A 14,548-nucleotide genomic window follows, 5' to 3' on the forward strand; every position below is an offset into this window, starting at 1 on the left:
GCGCATTTTAAAGAAGTGAATCCGCATAACAAAATATCTTGAGCAGCTCTTAGCAACTGTTGCAATTGGCAACTAGCGACATCAACGCTCGAACGAGGCATCGTTCAAAGTTGTAAAATTACTGACATTGCATCCCGAGAAAGATTACAACAACTGGACTTACACAGGAATCCGAGCTAAGTCTTTAAATACTTTAGCTTTTTTATTGTTTTTATTAATGAGACATACACTAGACTACTAGACATAGACTCCTTAAAATATGAATTGTAGGTAACCATATATCACTAAAAGTGCACACTTTAAAACATTGAACGGTGTTAGAATTTCTTTGGACAAAAGACAACACATCTCTGACATTAAGATTGATTTAATCTTCAGGTTAAAGGTAATAAGTCAGGCTCATATTATTTCATATTCAGGTTGATTGCACTGATTTCTCTAATGATATTCTAGAAACCACAAAAAGCATATTTATTGTATCATAAACATACATGCAGACTTTTTTTCTATACAATGCCTCAACACAAGTCTAAACATCTAAATCCCCCTACCAACCCCATCAAAACCCATGTACAGCCGCCTGGTCTAAACTTAGACTTTGACTACACTGACTGAGGGTGGCGGTACCAAGTTTTTCTTATTGCTCCTCCAGATGCTATTACTCCACCACCTGACAGGGCACACCAGAGCCTTGCAGATCCTCTTTGCAGCCCTCTCCTGAATGTGGAAGATGATCGGGTCCAGGCAGGCGTTCAGACAGTACAGCAGCTGCGAGATCTCCACCAGGATATTCACCACGTTGGCCACCCTGCACATGTTGGTGCGGTCATACACAGTGAAGAAGATGATGCAGGCGACGATGTGGAGCAGCTGCCCTGGCACCCAGCACACCAGGAAGTTAGCGATGAAGACAGCGATGAGCCAGATGGTCTTGTCACGGCCTTGCGTGATAATGCCGCACGCGGCCCATTGCTGGCGTGACTGCTTCATGCGGGCAATGATCTTGATGTAGGATGGGATGATGAGCAGGAGGGGGACGGAGACCTGAATGCAGTAGTAGGAGAGCAGGGAGTAGGTGGCTCCTACGGACCTGCGGTCAGAGGTGACTATGACCCCGCAGTAACGCAAGCCACTCTTTCGCTCCCAGTACACAATGTTGGGGTAGCTGAGGTAGATGAGCAGGACGGTGATGGCCCACAGCAGTCCCGAAACCAGCGCTGCATTCCTCGGCGTCCGCACCATCCTCGACTCCAGTGGGAACATGATGGCCATGAAGCGGTCGACGCTAATGGCGCAGATGAACATGGTGCTGGAGGTCAGGCCCACAAAGTGCAGCATGCTACTTAGGATGCACAGCGTGCGACCCATACTCCAGTCATAGTTGGAGTACACTTGGAGGGCCCGGGGGGGCATGGAGGTCAGGTAGGCCAGGTCACACAGTGCCAGGTTCAGGACGCCGATAGAACCGATGGTCCAGGGTCGCATCGGCCGCAGGCAGAGACACAGGCTCCAGAGGTTCCCTAAGATGCCAATCAGGGCCAGGGTGTGGAAGAGTGGTGGGATGACCACCCTGCCATAGCTGTGTATGTGGGAGCAGTCGAAGTAGAGGACCACAGGAAGGGATAGGTCCATGCTGTTGCGTTCCTTCCACCAATCATGGTAGGAGATGCTTAAGTTGTCTTCCATGATGCTCCCTCCTCTTACAGTTCTTCCAAAACACATAAATCATTGTGGAAGGGTGAATACATTATGTATGTACAGAAAGCTCCCTTCATGTCTAAGTCTGATCATTTTCAGTGAATCCCATGTGTTGCAGATAGAAACTAAATGTACACACCCATAAAACATTCAATCATACTTAACTCTCTCAGTAAAGCAGATCACTGTGCAATCAATTAACACTTTCAGCAAGACAGCTACTACTACCTTCACACACAGGCATTCTTATTAGGCTACGATTGAATAAGACTAAACTGAATATAGTCAAAACACGAAATCTGTATGATTAGGACTTACCACAAAACACAGCTGGTAGCAGTTCCTGAGATCAAACTCAGTATGTTTCTGAGACTAAAGTATCAGTGCCAACTTTCATGATCTAAAACAAAGTCTTCAGAGAGATGCTTTTAAATGGCCTTTTTCCTGGGAGACCAGGTCTTGCCAGTTATGGAAAAGGCCATGATGTGTGGTCAGTCACAATCTCATTGCTTGGTCCCAGGAGGCCAGACAGAAAGGTCAGTTTTCCTCAGTCAACAACATTCTAAAGGGCATACGATGAAACAGAGTTTCAGAACTGTAAGACTTGTTTACGGTATCGCCTTAGCACTCTGGAGTTTATACACAGGAACGATGTGGTATACAGTTTAAGGGTTATGTCGAGTGTGTATACATTTGTTTTGATGTTGCTGTATGTCAGCTTTCTTTGCCAAGTGTAGAGATTTAAATGTCAGTGTGCATTCCATACTTAAATACATTAAAAAGGATAACATTATTCAATACTTAAGTTACATACGTATGACGCTACAGCCTGTGTTACAATCATCCAATCACATCAACTTTAATATATTTTATTGCAAGGTCTCCTTTTGACAACACTGATAACTTATTTACAGAACATACAAAAATATTGCTTTTACAAAATAAAATGTTAAAAACACAATGAGCTTACCACCAGGACATACAGTATAGGTAAAGTATAATCCCATACTGAGGCTAATATAAAACCGTTGTCACATGTCAGGGTGTAACTTGATGAATAACCAGAGGCTTTTAGTGTTACACCTTGTATAATCCTTTTAGCAGCGCCAAACGATTACGGTAAACCCGTCTCTTGTACTTAATACAATCCCTGGCGATTCTGAACATTTAAGTGACCTTCCATGCTTTTGTTTTTGAATGTCTGGTCACGTTCCTCACACACCAGTGGGCAGGTAAATGGTCAGTAGTAAAGATCACTGATCTGAAGGGCCAAAAACATACCACAGTTTGGTGATAAAGAGCACAATTATATGTGGGTCAAGTTTAAGCATCTTTAAATCTTAAGGTTGTCCTATTCTTTGGGTGGTCGTGGGGAGGGAAAGCAGTTGAAATGTTCCTAATCGCTCTTACATGATTTTTTTTCTTCAAATATGAGCTTTTGAAACATGGAGGGACCCTTTGAGGGACCCTTTGAAACAGTCAAGAACATAGTACTATCAACAACTGTAGGTTCCTTTGATAGAACGAGGCAGAACAATACTGTACAGGTTTTCATGAAAGTTCATATAGCCCATGAGTCATTACATCTCTCTCCTATCTCCTCTTTAAAACAGGGGAAAGATAAAATACAGATCCCATTAAGAGATAAGAGTGTGTGGAACCAGAAGCCCGGTCTTTTGCATTTATGAAGTACAATTTGTATACAACAGCTCTGCTTTCTGATTAGGGGGCTGAGGAGATGCTAGTTGCAGTATTAACACTGACATTATGCAATCTTTACTGTCTATTGTTCTCCCTGGCTGCTTTAAATGTCTGAACAAGTCTTGAGAACTAGAATAAGTAGAAATGAACCTGAAATTACTATTTTGATATTTAGGCAAACCAAACCAAGCTTAACATAAAAACCATTCTGGGAGGGCATCATGGCTGTTGGATGTGTGTTTAGCATTCAGTGGAATAGTGCAGGTAGTGTATTTGTAGCTGGGAGCTAGTTGAGGAGATGCTAGGATTGTGGATTGGTCTTCAAGCCCAAAGGAGCCAGTCTGGGCATTGGTCTCCAGGCAATCTCTGACTCCTGCTTTTCCTCTGCTCTGACATTCGTGTCCGCCACTATAGCCACACACCCCACTTTCATCTGCAGCAAAGGGGGTGGAGTCAAGGTACCTCCTTTAGTGGTTCCAAGAGGAGGTGGAAGTGGGCTTTGCTCCTGGCTGTGTCCGTTTTCAGCTGGACCAGGGCCGTGCCCAGAACCCAACATGGAATTGGAAACAGAATCCAACACAGAACCTGACCTACTGTTGGACAGTTGCCCTGGGTGATGGTCAAGTTCCGGAACAAGTGACTGTCCCGGTGGCTGTGATAGACTGCTGGATGACTTAATGTCCCCTTGAGATCCAGTCATGTCCTCATCCAGACTGAGGAACATGGGGCTGAGGGAGCGCTCGTCATCCCCCTCTCCCATTGCCTCCCTCTCTTTCTGTGGCCCCCTACCCGTCCCTGACACAGGGGGGGGTAAGCTAGGGAGCTCTGGTGGCATGTCGGGGTCCTCACTACTGATCTGCTGGTTGAGGAACACAATTTCATTAAGCAGAGTTGTCAGACTCTCATCCTCACTATCAACTTCATCACCGCTATCAGCATCATCCCCAGAGACGGAAGCCTGTTTAGCATCCTTCATCTCTACACAGTCTGCAGAATCAATCCCCTCATCCAAGAACCTTACGTTCTCTGCGTGTAGCCCCACCCCCTGCACTGTTAGAGCACTGCTCTGGGCCGTGGAGGCAGGGCCAGGAGCCCCAGGGGCCTGGCCAATGTTTTGTGTCAAGACCTCGGGTTGTTGTGCAGCCAAAGATATCCTATAATCTACATTACCTGGAGAGAGAAGGATAGAAAGAGAGTTTCAGTGTATCACCACCTGTACAGCAAATCTAGCTAAAATATACAATATCTAAAATATACCAAGACTTTCTTAGATAAATACATCTTGATGGTTTGGGGCAGAATATCAGCTATGTATCCTAGGATGACAGTTCACCCATACAAAGGTTGATTATAAGTCAGCTTTTCATGTAATGCCCCTCAAACTATGATCACCTGCTAATAGATAGTCCCTCTCAGGTAACTAACTATTGTCCATTACTATACAGGTTAGTTAGGTCAGTGTGTTGCTCTGTTGAAGGTCTTACCAGGTGGGTTGAGGGAGAGGGGGGGGGCTTTTACTTGCTGTGACAGGGATGGGATGCTGATTGTGACTGAAGCCACACCTAAACATTATGGAACAAAAGAAACAATCATACAAATCATATACATTTAGATCATTGAAGTACAAGCAATACATGGATTTGTCCATTTGTTTCACTACTCTGTATGCAATGTCAAATCAAGCACGTGTTGAGGTGTTGAGACTGTTGGGTACCTGGTGTAGGGGAAGGGTGCAGGCCCAGCCCTGACAGACTGACTGGTTGAAGCAGGGAGGAGCCTATAGGCTGAAGGGGTGCCATTGTGATGACCTGCTGACCTGGGATCACCAGCAGCCCAGTGGGGAGCAGGTCTGTGTTGTAGTATGGAGACCCGCCTGCAAAGAGGATGTCAGGTTATGGACTATGGACTTGATCCTTTATAAGGTCATATTGTTGGATATAATATGGGAAGGAGGAGAAAGTCACATTTGGTCCATGGCGGAGGGGCTCACCTTCCATGGGCTTCGTGGCAGAGGGAGGTTTCTTCCCACGAGACAGGATGTTAGGGACAGTTCTTGGTCTGTTGCTGAGCTGGGCGGGAGGCTGGAGGACAGACCTCTTTGCTAGGACAGCCTTTCTTCTCTCATTCTCTTTAACTCTTCTTCTTTGGTCCTCCTTCTGCATCGTGGAGATTTCCTGTACTTTCCACAGGATGCTCTCCTCCTTCTTACCTGTGGGAGGTACAACACAGAACACACCATCGGTCCTGATTCATGGTCCAGTGAGGCTGCATGAATGTTATTTAGCATGGTATTACACGTTACAACATTGCTTTTTCATAATAGTTTTTGTTGCATTATAGCATTATTGTGTATTTACACCAATGCGTATATTACTGTGTGTAAAAAGAGACCATTGCAACGGATTAGGTTACTAAAGTGTAGAAGCATTAGGGTCCGTTACCTGTGAGTTGGGAGACCTTGAGGATGTAGTCCGTCCTGGTCTGTGTCTGAGCAGCCTTCAGCCTCTCCAGAATCTTACACTTGTCACTCAGGTCTCTGATTTCCCTACAGGCCTGGGGAGAAAGTAATAGTTTTAGTATAGTATTAGTTGTTCCACGATTACCCTAATGTACCTGTGCTTCTAGGCAGACTGAGTGCTCTCACCTGATTAAGGACAAAGCCCGTAGACTTTCTTCTTTTGATGTCCAGCATCTCTGTCAAAGTTTTGTACTGTGTCGTGTACCTTTCTCGACTCTGCTTGGCAGTGCCCTGAAAACCGGAAGTAGCAAATAGAGCTTAGTCTGCAAAAATCCTAAAACCCTGCCCAATAAGTTACTTTAGAAAGATGGTTCGAAAGCTTGTTCTTGATGCCATAACCACATTACAAGAAATAAAGGATGGAAGAGGGGATGACAGAGTATGTAAAAGTTGTCACTCACAATTTTGTCTTTATTCTTTTTCATGTTTTCTTCTGTAGAACACCTGTGAAACACACCAACATACCACACAAGTGAGACATCTCCACTTGCTATTTCTATATTAGGGCTAAACTTTGCTCGTGCAAAGCAACAAGTTAACCCTTACATACAAGTCATATGGAAAAGCAAGCACCAAATAAAAGTCAGAGATAATGATTGCTGTGCAGATACTTTGTGCCCCTGTACTGTGATCATCCAAGCAGCTTAATAAGCATTTCTCAGTATTAAGGCCTCGTTGTGCCTGACTCACGTTGCGTCGTTGTTCGGTTGCAGCGGGCCAGCTGACGTTGATACATCTACATTCTCTTGCATAGTCTTTGAATCCACAGACTCCCATTCCTCTTCACCTTCATCCTAAACAGACATGACAATATAACTCTCAAGTTTCATTTTCATTAAATATTGGTACATTTTAAGGACATCCTTGTGAACTAGGAAACAGTGCATATGGTACATAAAAAAGTAAAACCCCTACGCTGGTGACATTGATGATGCCAGTCTGTCCAGATGGTTGCTCATCTGAGGAGTTGTCCGTTTCTTCTTCTGTGTCAGCCAACATGCTCACCACTTCAGTCGCATCATTGACCAATGAGGGCACTTTCTCTGAGTCCTCCAGGAAGTGCTGCCTCTGGGTTCCTACTGCTCTGGTGGCCTGTTCCTCTTTATCTCCACTCTTGGCTGGAAACAGAAACACTTATTTCCAACATGGGTTTAGATTGGGTAAACCTATAAGATGTCTGGCCTTTTACCATTTGTTCTTACCTGTCAACTGGTCCATGATTTGGAAACACTCTGCTCTCCGATTGGCCAAGGAGGCCTGCTCCTTCTTCAGACTTTTGTTCATCCTCTGCAGGATCTTAATTTCCCTTTTAGCCTGAAGGAACAATGTTGATATCAAACCAGGTGATAGCTTGTGGTGATCCTCCTGTCTCAGCCCAGCCCTAGACCCAGACTCTCTCCACCAACCCCAGACCAGCCTACCCCAAGCCCAACCCCAGCGACACCTCAAGCTGCTGCCCCTCACCTTAACCAGAGGCCATCCTGGGCCAGCCTCCAATCTAGCCCCAATCAAAATGCCTTCCCCCAAGTCCTCTCCTTCAAACCCTAGGCCAACCAGCCCACAACTTCCTGCAACCATACTCTAGTTCTAGTCTAGCATCCTAGTGTCTGACAGGCTGACCTGGTTCAAGATGTGGATCTTGGGGGATTTTTCATCCAGCTCCAGTGCTTCCCTCAGCTGCTTAAAGCGTTGCTTTAAGTCCCCACGACGCAATCTCTCCAAGACATTGTGCAAAATCTTCTTCTACAGAATGACCCCAAGAAGAAATTGTATTTTCACAACCACACACATATTGATGCCCTGGACAATGTACATCAAAGACAATGATGGGGAAGCACTTGCACAGGGTCAACATTTGATACTGACTACAGTGTGTTGTATAGAGCTTAATTAATATTACATTAACAGTCATCATGTAGGCTATCATGCTCCATAATTCTTACATCAACAACTTTCAGGGGACATGCATTGTTGTCAACCTCTGAATCTTCAGTCTCTTCTGTATCCTCCTCAGAGTCCGTGTCCGTCGCTGAGTCACTGTCCAGCTCTACCACATCCACTTCCTTCTCCTCCCCTAGTGAGTGCCTTGCCTCAGAAATATCCAGCCTCCCGCCATCTTCAACCCTCTTTCCTGGCTCTTTATTATTTTCCTCCCTTCGACAGACAACGTCCTGGCCTATCATACCAGAGCTTGGCTCAGTGACTGAGGACGTTTGGGGGGTCTGAGTGAGAGACACCTTCTTGGAGGGCACAGGGGGATTTATGGAGGTTACAGGGATTTGGGGAGAATCAGTAGACTTAGGGCTGATATAGGTGGGACTGTACACTCTCCCCTCTCCCAGAATGGCATCTGATGAGGAAGTGGAGGAGGGACGTGTTGATGTAGTGGTGGATGTCATCAAGTAGTTTTTTACTGCAGTCTCTGTGACCTTGACCTGACTTCCAGGGGATTTGACTGAAAGAGGGTCCAGGGTTGGAAGGGGTTTTAAGATTGTAATCGAGCCAGTTCCAGATTTAATAAAGCCCTGGCTTTTTTTCTTTCTTAAGGGAGGAAGGATTTTAAAAGTGCACGTGTCCTTTTGACCTACGAAATCCGGAGGGGGGGCATTTCCAGAAATGTTACCAGCTGCTGAACTGGGACAATGGAGAGTGACTGACTTAGAGCTGGATAGGACAGTGACGTTGGGAGAGGCCTTGGTGGCGGTATGTACTGAGGGAGGGGTGTGTGTGACAGTGATGGAGGGCCCTGGAGGTTCAGGTTTTAGGACCTGGCCACTAGAGAAAGTCTTGTTAGGTAGAGAGGCAGGCGAGGATACTGAGGTAGATAACACTGGCTGGGCAGAAGCAAGCGGAACAGCTGAAATGGCAGAAGTCATGTTGTTACTGCAACGTTACTACACATTTCCATTAGCTGCGGTGATGAATGGCTCCTTACCTTTCTGCACCACCAGGTTTGGGTTGAGGGCCTGCAGCTGACTGAGGGGAACCAGCTGAATGAGCTTTCCTTCTGGGTTGCGGTAGACGGTGGTCCCCTTGGTGGAGCATATAGGCTGGAGCAACATCCTCTGGCCAGGCGTGATGGGTGCCAGGGGCTGAGAGGTCGGGCAGGGCATCTTGAACACGTTGTTGGTCCCAGGGACAGGGATAATCAGCATAGTGGGCTGCGGGGCTCCCACTCCTCCTGGGGCTGTGTTTGAAACAGACACCACCGTCTTCTGGACTGACACGTCGTCAACGTCTGTAAACAGAGAACATAACACATTAAAATAGTGACGACAAGCAACAGCACTGCAAAGCAAATTGATATGGACCGAGAGGGTCAACACTTCCAGAGACAGTGTAAAACATGCACACCACAGGCGAGGACAGGAACACATGACACACCAATGCACAGAGAGTCCTCCTCACCTGATGTGGTCACAGAGGTGTCGGAAGAGGTGGCTGCAGACAGGGTTTGCTGAGGAGCAGAGATTCCCACTGCTGAGGGTTGCTTCTGTGGTTTTGAGTTGTAGGCGATGGTTGGATTGGTGGTGGAGGAGGAATAGGTTAATTTAACCTGCTCTTGGCTTGCATGGGATAGCCTGCCAGTGAGGTAGGCTGCCAATCTGTTGGCAGGATGAATGGCACCCATATTCCCCAGCTGGATCTTTGCATGGGGGTACGATCGACCATTTACCTGCAGAGAAATGGAATGCAAAGTGTGAGGAGCTTTCCAGCATATTACCTACAGCTCAAAACAGAGAAACAAGCTATATTGTAGAACATCCTTTCGACAGAGAATGTAGTATGTAGAGTACGTAATGGGACAACAGGATTGTGTTAAGTAGTTATGTAAAATGGTTAATGAAAGGCCTCAGGTAAATGCTAAATTGAGCCAAGAGGCTACTTCTCTTTAGTCCTGAATGTATACAGTGTTTACCTGGACTAGATCCTTTTCTGAACCACCCGGCTGCTTCTTATTGGCTGTCAGTATGCCTGCTGGGGAGATTCCTGTGAGGAAAGGCAGACCCTGATACTTCAGACTCTTCTTTTTATTTTCCTCCTTCGATTCCAGCTCACTCTTCCTCCACTCCACCTCCATGTTCCTCTCCACCTCGTCCTCCAATTCCTCCTGAAAGTCATCCTCTAACTCCCTCTGCCAGTCTTCCATACCATCCTCCCCTTCCTGACCCTCCTTCTCCTCTGCATGTATCCTACTGGAGAGTTGTGCCACTTGGGAGATGTGGACCTTGTAGGCGAAAGTACAGTCCTGCCCCTCTAGCACCAGGTTCTGGGTTAGCGGGCGGACCAGGTAACCTTTTACCCTGAAGGGACTGTTGAGGCGGTCCTGGGCCATTCGCTCACACACCACCCTCAGCACATGGTTCCTGTCTCTACGGTTCTTCCACCGGCATTCTGACACAACCTCAAGGCGCTTAGACGGCTCTGTGCTGGGTAGGGGGTCCAAGGGGGGCTTTAGTGCTGCTGTCTTGGAGCAGTTTACTAGAAGCATAGGAAGGAACAGCAGTTATAAGGCGTGTAACCTATTTGCCAACAGTATAGACTACTAAAAGGATCACAAGGATGGGTATTTAGACATGTTAGTGTGCGTGTGTACCTGATACTGAGTCAGTTGATTGAGGCTGAGACACATTGTCCTGAAACAGATGAGATTAGCCTCTGTTAAAATACGGCATCATTACCAAGTAAAGACTAAATCATAAAAACATATGAATTTACTTTCTGAGTTGGCTGGTTGAGTTCTTCCTTGTTCCGGGCTTGAAAAGCTCGCACCCTGGCACATGTCATATGCTCGTCTTTAGAGTTACAGAGTGATGACGGAGAAGAGAGGTTAAAAGATGCCGGCTCGTGCAGTGGCTCCGGGTCAATCTCTCCCTCTCTTGGCTTCCACAGGGTTCCCACATAACGTGCAGGCGTGGATACCGCCGACATCTCTGCCTCTTTGAGCGCTGATAAAAGTAATGTGATGACAAACATTAAAAGAGCATGTCAAGGCATGAACATAGTCCCTAACATATCATGTATAACCAAACTGGTTTATCCCTATAGAAACCTTTAACAATTTAAGGGGTTTTATTACAATGTTCTTGTGATTGTTATTAAACATGTTTACTCACTGTACGCCATCCTCATCCTTCTCTTTCTCCTTTTCCGGGATGAGCCGTCATCTGAGGCACTTGAGTCTGGCCCCTCTAGGTTCTTTAACAGTACTACTTTCTGGCGGAAACAGCTGCAGCCAAATATGCACTCTGTCTTGGCACAGTGCGTGATTTGCTTCTTTCGGGTCAGGCTGGAGCACACACAGCCAAGACGGCAGAAAACGTTCAGGCAGGGAGGAGCACGACACTTAATGATCCTGACAGGAGCTGTAGGGTTCTCACACACAAAGCCCTGTAGAAACACATAATGGTGTACAATACAGATGTAATACGTGCATTAACAAATAACAGTGGAGTACAGTGTGAAAGGTTTTGGTCCATCCCATGTTCATTTAGGACAGCAGGTTTCTGAACTATTTATTTTGAACAAATGATGCCATTTTTATTATTTGTCACTAAAAAATGAAAGCAGGTATATTATGACGGGCCAAAAACTAGTGTTACATACCGCCAAGGTGAAGAGAGATGAAAGAGCAATCTCCGCCCTCTCTTCAGTGATGCATGTACGGTGTCTGCCTTCCCACACAACGCCGTCCTCCAGGTCCTTCAGCTTCAGCATTGTCTTGGTGATGACGGTGCTGGAGTTGGGAATGGTGTTTGCAGCAGGCCCCAGCTCAGAGTCTGATTCCAAGGGAGCCATGTCAGCAGAGGATCCTGGAGGGCCTTCTGAGACCTTGGATTTTTTCTTCCTCTTTTTTTGGACTGTATCTTTTGGATTTGGGGTGAAGGGAGCTGTGTGTTCTGGTTGGACTGATTGTGACACAATGGAACCAGAGGTCTGCACAGATTTTGGTGCAGATTTAGGTGGATGTTTTGGTGCTGATGTTGTTGTTGTGGAAGTAGTTAACAATTTTGTTTTGTTTTCCTTGGAATCTTGCATTTGTCCCTTTTTAGTTCTTCTCTGATTTCTGGGACCTAGAGGGGGCAGTTTGGGTCTTTTAGATGGAGGGATGAAGTCAGAGATGATAGAAGAAGTGGGTCCTTGTGTTTGTTTCTTCAGGACACTGTCAAGGGTGCGGACATAGCTGGTGCTCTTGGTGGGAAGCTCATAGGTCACAGGGTTTACCACTGTCTGGGAAAAACTCGCGGCACGCTCATCGATCAGTTTGCCCTCATTGGCGAGGTACTCATCCAACATGTCACTGCAGAAGGCTGACAGGTTCTTTGATGTTGTTCCATCTGAGCTTGGAACAACTGTAAAACAAGATGGAAATCAACTTAGTCTTGCCTTGCCAAAATAATTTAAATAGAATTCCAGTATTGTTGTGCTGAATCAGTTACCAGGAAACCTATGCTATATCTTGAGATTTTATAATAACTATACCAACAAATAACTAAATACCATAAATTACATAAACTAGTTTACCATCAGGCTTGAAGGATGATGATGATGAGGACTCTGAGGACTCTGAAGGAGCAAACTTCTCTCTCCAGCCTTTAATTTGGGTGACGTCTTTAGTCTTTCCCGTTCTGGATACAAAAACAGCTGAACCACCTGAAGAAGGAATTTTCCTTTCATCAATACCTTCTGTGTACTGTACATTAGACACTGCAGTGCTATGGACACTGGACATTCATTTAACAGTTAGTCCACCAAACCATCACTAACTTGGAGAGGGTGCTTCAGAGCTCTGTCCTGGAATGTTAGAGTATTGAGGAATGGGCAGATGAACACCCAGATACTGCAGGTCTATGGACAGTTTTGGATCCAGCAAGCTCATCTTCAAGCCAACTTACCAAAAAAGGAAGGGGAACAGGAAAAGTTAGTGAACTGAATAAATACAGGATTCAAGACTCAGCACATCCTTCATGTGGGTAAAACTGTTGACTGCTTGTGACATTCAAATTAAATTCCTTTACCTTCTTGCAATACAGGGTGTATGACCTGTCGATGTTTCATTAGTTTTAAATCCTTTAGAAGGACCTCCTCTAGTGTTGCTATTCTTTCCTCTAGGGTTTCTGTTACTCCAACTGGGGAACGAAAGCAAGAACAAATTATTTACTCTGACTACTCTAAATAATTGTTTAATCTATGTTCACTCTATATAGGTACTTTAATGATCCCAAAAAGAAAAACTGCAACGTTACAGCCGTTCAGATAAAAAAATAACATATATACTGTAAACTATAAAGGTTACCAAAACAAAATACACAGGGCTGTACACAGGGATAAAACATATGTACAAAACAAAAGATTTAGTGCAGGTGACATATGTACCAAACAAATTAATGAAGTGACCCACAGATAATGCAGTTAGCACACTGTGAAGACACAAAACTAAAACAATTTAGCACAGGAAAACACAACACAGTAACAAATCTATTTAAGGCAGCTTAATACATTGTATGGACAATTTATTTTTACCTGGCTCAAAGGTTTTCTGAGGTACAACTTCTTGGGTGGTGTCTCCGAGGTGGATTTCAAGGGCTTCCTGAAATGGTAAGATGCCTATATTTAGGAGTACTGTTTTCTTTACCAACTCAAATAATCAAGATAATACAGGTGAAATTATGTTTTACAACACAAACAAGGCTTGAAATGAGAAGATTATGAACCAAAACAAGTAGCATAACTTTTCTTTCATCACATTGAAAACCCAAAGTATGAAACAATAGCACAATTTCACCAATAAAGTAATAATCAGTATTTGCTGGAACTGGACAGCTTTATTCACTTTTAAAGACAAACATCACAGACCAAAGATTGACAGACGTTTCAGGTTTACCTTTGAGGTGAAAGAGACAAAGAGCTGTTCCTCAACCTCCTCCAGGTTGGGCTGCAGGTTCACATCTGCTGCTACACCCATTTCTGAATCATCCACTGTCTTTGCAGACTTTCTCTTCTTGGATTTACCCTTTTGTTTCCTGGGTTGGCTGGCAGGTATGGCCTGAGCAAGAACTGAAATACTGGGTGTTCTTATACTAGGACAGACAATTGGTGGACTGGGTTCGTTGCTTGGAAAGTCGTCATCGATATCCAAATCATCATTGTTTGAAAAGAAATGCACTAGATCCGTCAATGATGGAGTTGGTGACAATGGATCAGGCCCTAATGATGAAAAACTGGGAGACAGTGACAAAGGGAGTGCAAGGGGAGATAGTGTGGGAGGGAAAGGTAATGTCTGGTCGTTGACCTGAAAGGCATCAGGGTCGGACGGAAAAGAGGAGGCAGCTCCAAGATCGAGAGGGCCAGGATGAGAGAGAGAGTGTGATGGGCGACTCATTGAAAACATTGAGGAAGGCCCCATAGCCAATGAAGCAGAGTGAGGGGTAGGCAGAAATGAGGTGAAGGATGTTAGAAATGGATCAGGAGGTGGTAATGCTGAGAATATAGACATTTGAGAGTCATGCAAAGAAACTCCAGCAGATGGCCCAAGTCCTTGAACAGAACCCTTAGTAGTAGACCTAAGAGGTACTTCTGGGTCTAGCCGTTGCCCAATAGTTTCTGATGATGAGGTAGGGGGTATTATTG

General features: G+C 45.2%; 2 protein-coding genes across 2 annotated transcripts; both read right to left on the minus strand.

Moving 5' to 3' along the window:
* Nucleotides 1-591: 591 nt before the first annotated feature.
* On the minus strand, nt 592-1,686 carry LOC136949058 (galanin receptor type 2). The gene has a single exon (XM_067243262.1). It carries the CDS (start codon nt 1,684-1,686, stop codon nt 592-594), a length of 1,095 nt encoding a protein of 364 aa, XP_067099363.1.
* An 867-nt stretch (nt 1,687-2,553) lies between these two features.
* Nucleotides 2,554-14,382, minus strand: mgaa (MAX dimerization protein MGA a). The gene is made up of 25 exons (XM_067243455.1): nt 13,803-14,382; nt 13,442-13,508; nt 12,937-13,047; nt 12,686-12,808; nt 12,443-12,571; nt 11,525-12,270; nt 11,035-11,308; nt 10,637-10,866; nt 10,515-10,554; nt 9,837-10,399; nt 9,326-9,593; nt 8,853-9,155; nt 7,861-8,774; nt 7,538-7,660; nt 7,120-7,231; nt 6,833-7,035; nt 6,608-6,711; nt 6,319-6,361; nt 6,044-6,148; nt 5,841-5,952; nt 5,390-5,608; nt 5,114-5,272; nt 4,884-4,961; nt 4,421-4,569; nt 2,554-4,258 (listed from the first exon to the last, which is right to left on the minus strand). Exons 1-25 carry the CDS (start codon nt 14,322-14,324, stop codon nt 3,701-3,703), a joined length of 6,255 nt encoding a protein of 2,084 aa, XP_067099556.1. The 5' UTR covers nt 14,325-14,382; the 3' UTR covers nt 2,554-3,700.
* Between the last annotated feature and the right edge of the window lie 166 nt (nt 14,383-14,548).

This window comes from Osmerus mordax, chromosome 9 (genome assembly GCF_038355195.1).
Source record: "Osmerus mordax isolate fOsmMor3 chromosome 9, fOsmMor3.pri, whole genome shotgun sequence".
In the NCBI taxonomy this organism is placed as follows: domain Eukaryota; kingdom Metazoa; phylum Chordata; class Actinopteri; order Osmeriformes; family Osmeridae; genus Osmerus; species Osmerus mordax.

Bases quoted from the DNA above. Each gene is read 5' to 3' on its own strand.
- LOC136949058 (XM_067243262.1), bottom strand. From the start codon at position 1,686: ATGGAAGACAACTTAAGCATCTCCTACCATGATTGGTGGAAGGAACGC.
- mgaa (XM_067243455.1), bottom strand. From the start codon at position 14,324: ATGGGGCCTTCCTCAATGTTTTCAATGAGTCGCCCATCACACTCTCTC. The intron at 12,809-12,936 runs GTAAAGGAATTT...TTTTTTGGTAAG, and splicing joins ACACCCTGTATTGCAAGAAG to TTGGCTTGAAGATGAGCTTG. The intron at 12,271-12,442 runs GTAAACTAGTTT...CTTGTTTTACAG, and splicing joins ATCATCCTTCAAGCCTGATG to TTGTTCCAAGCTCAGATGGA.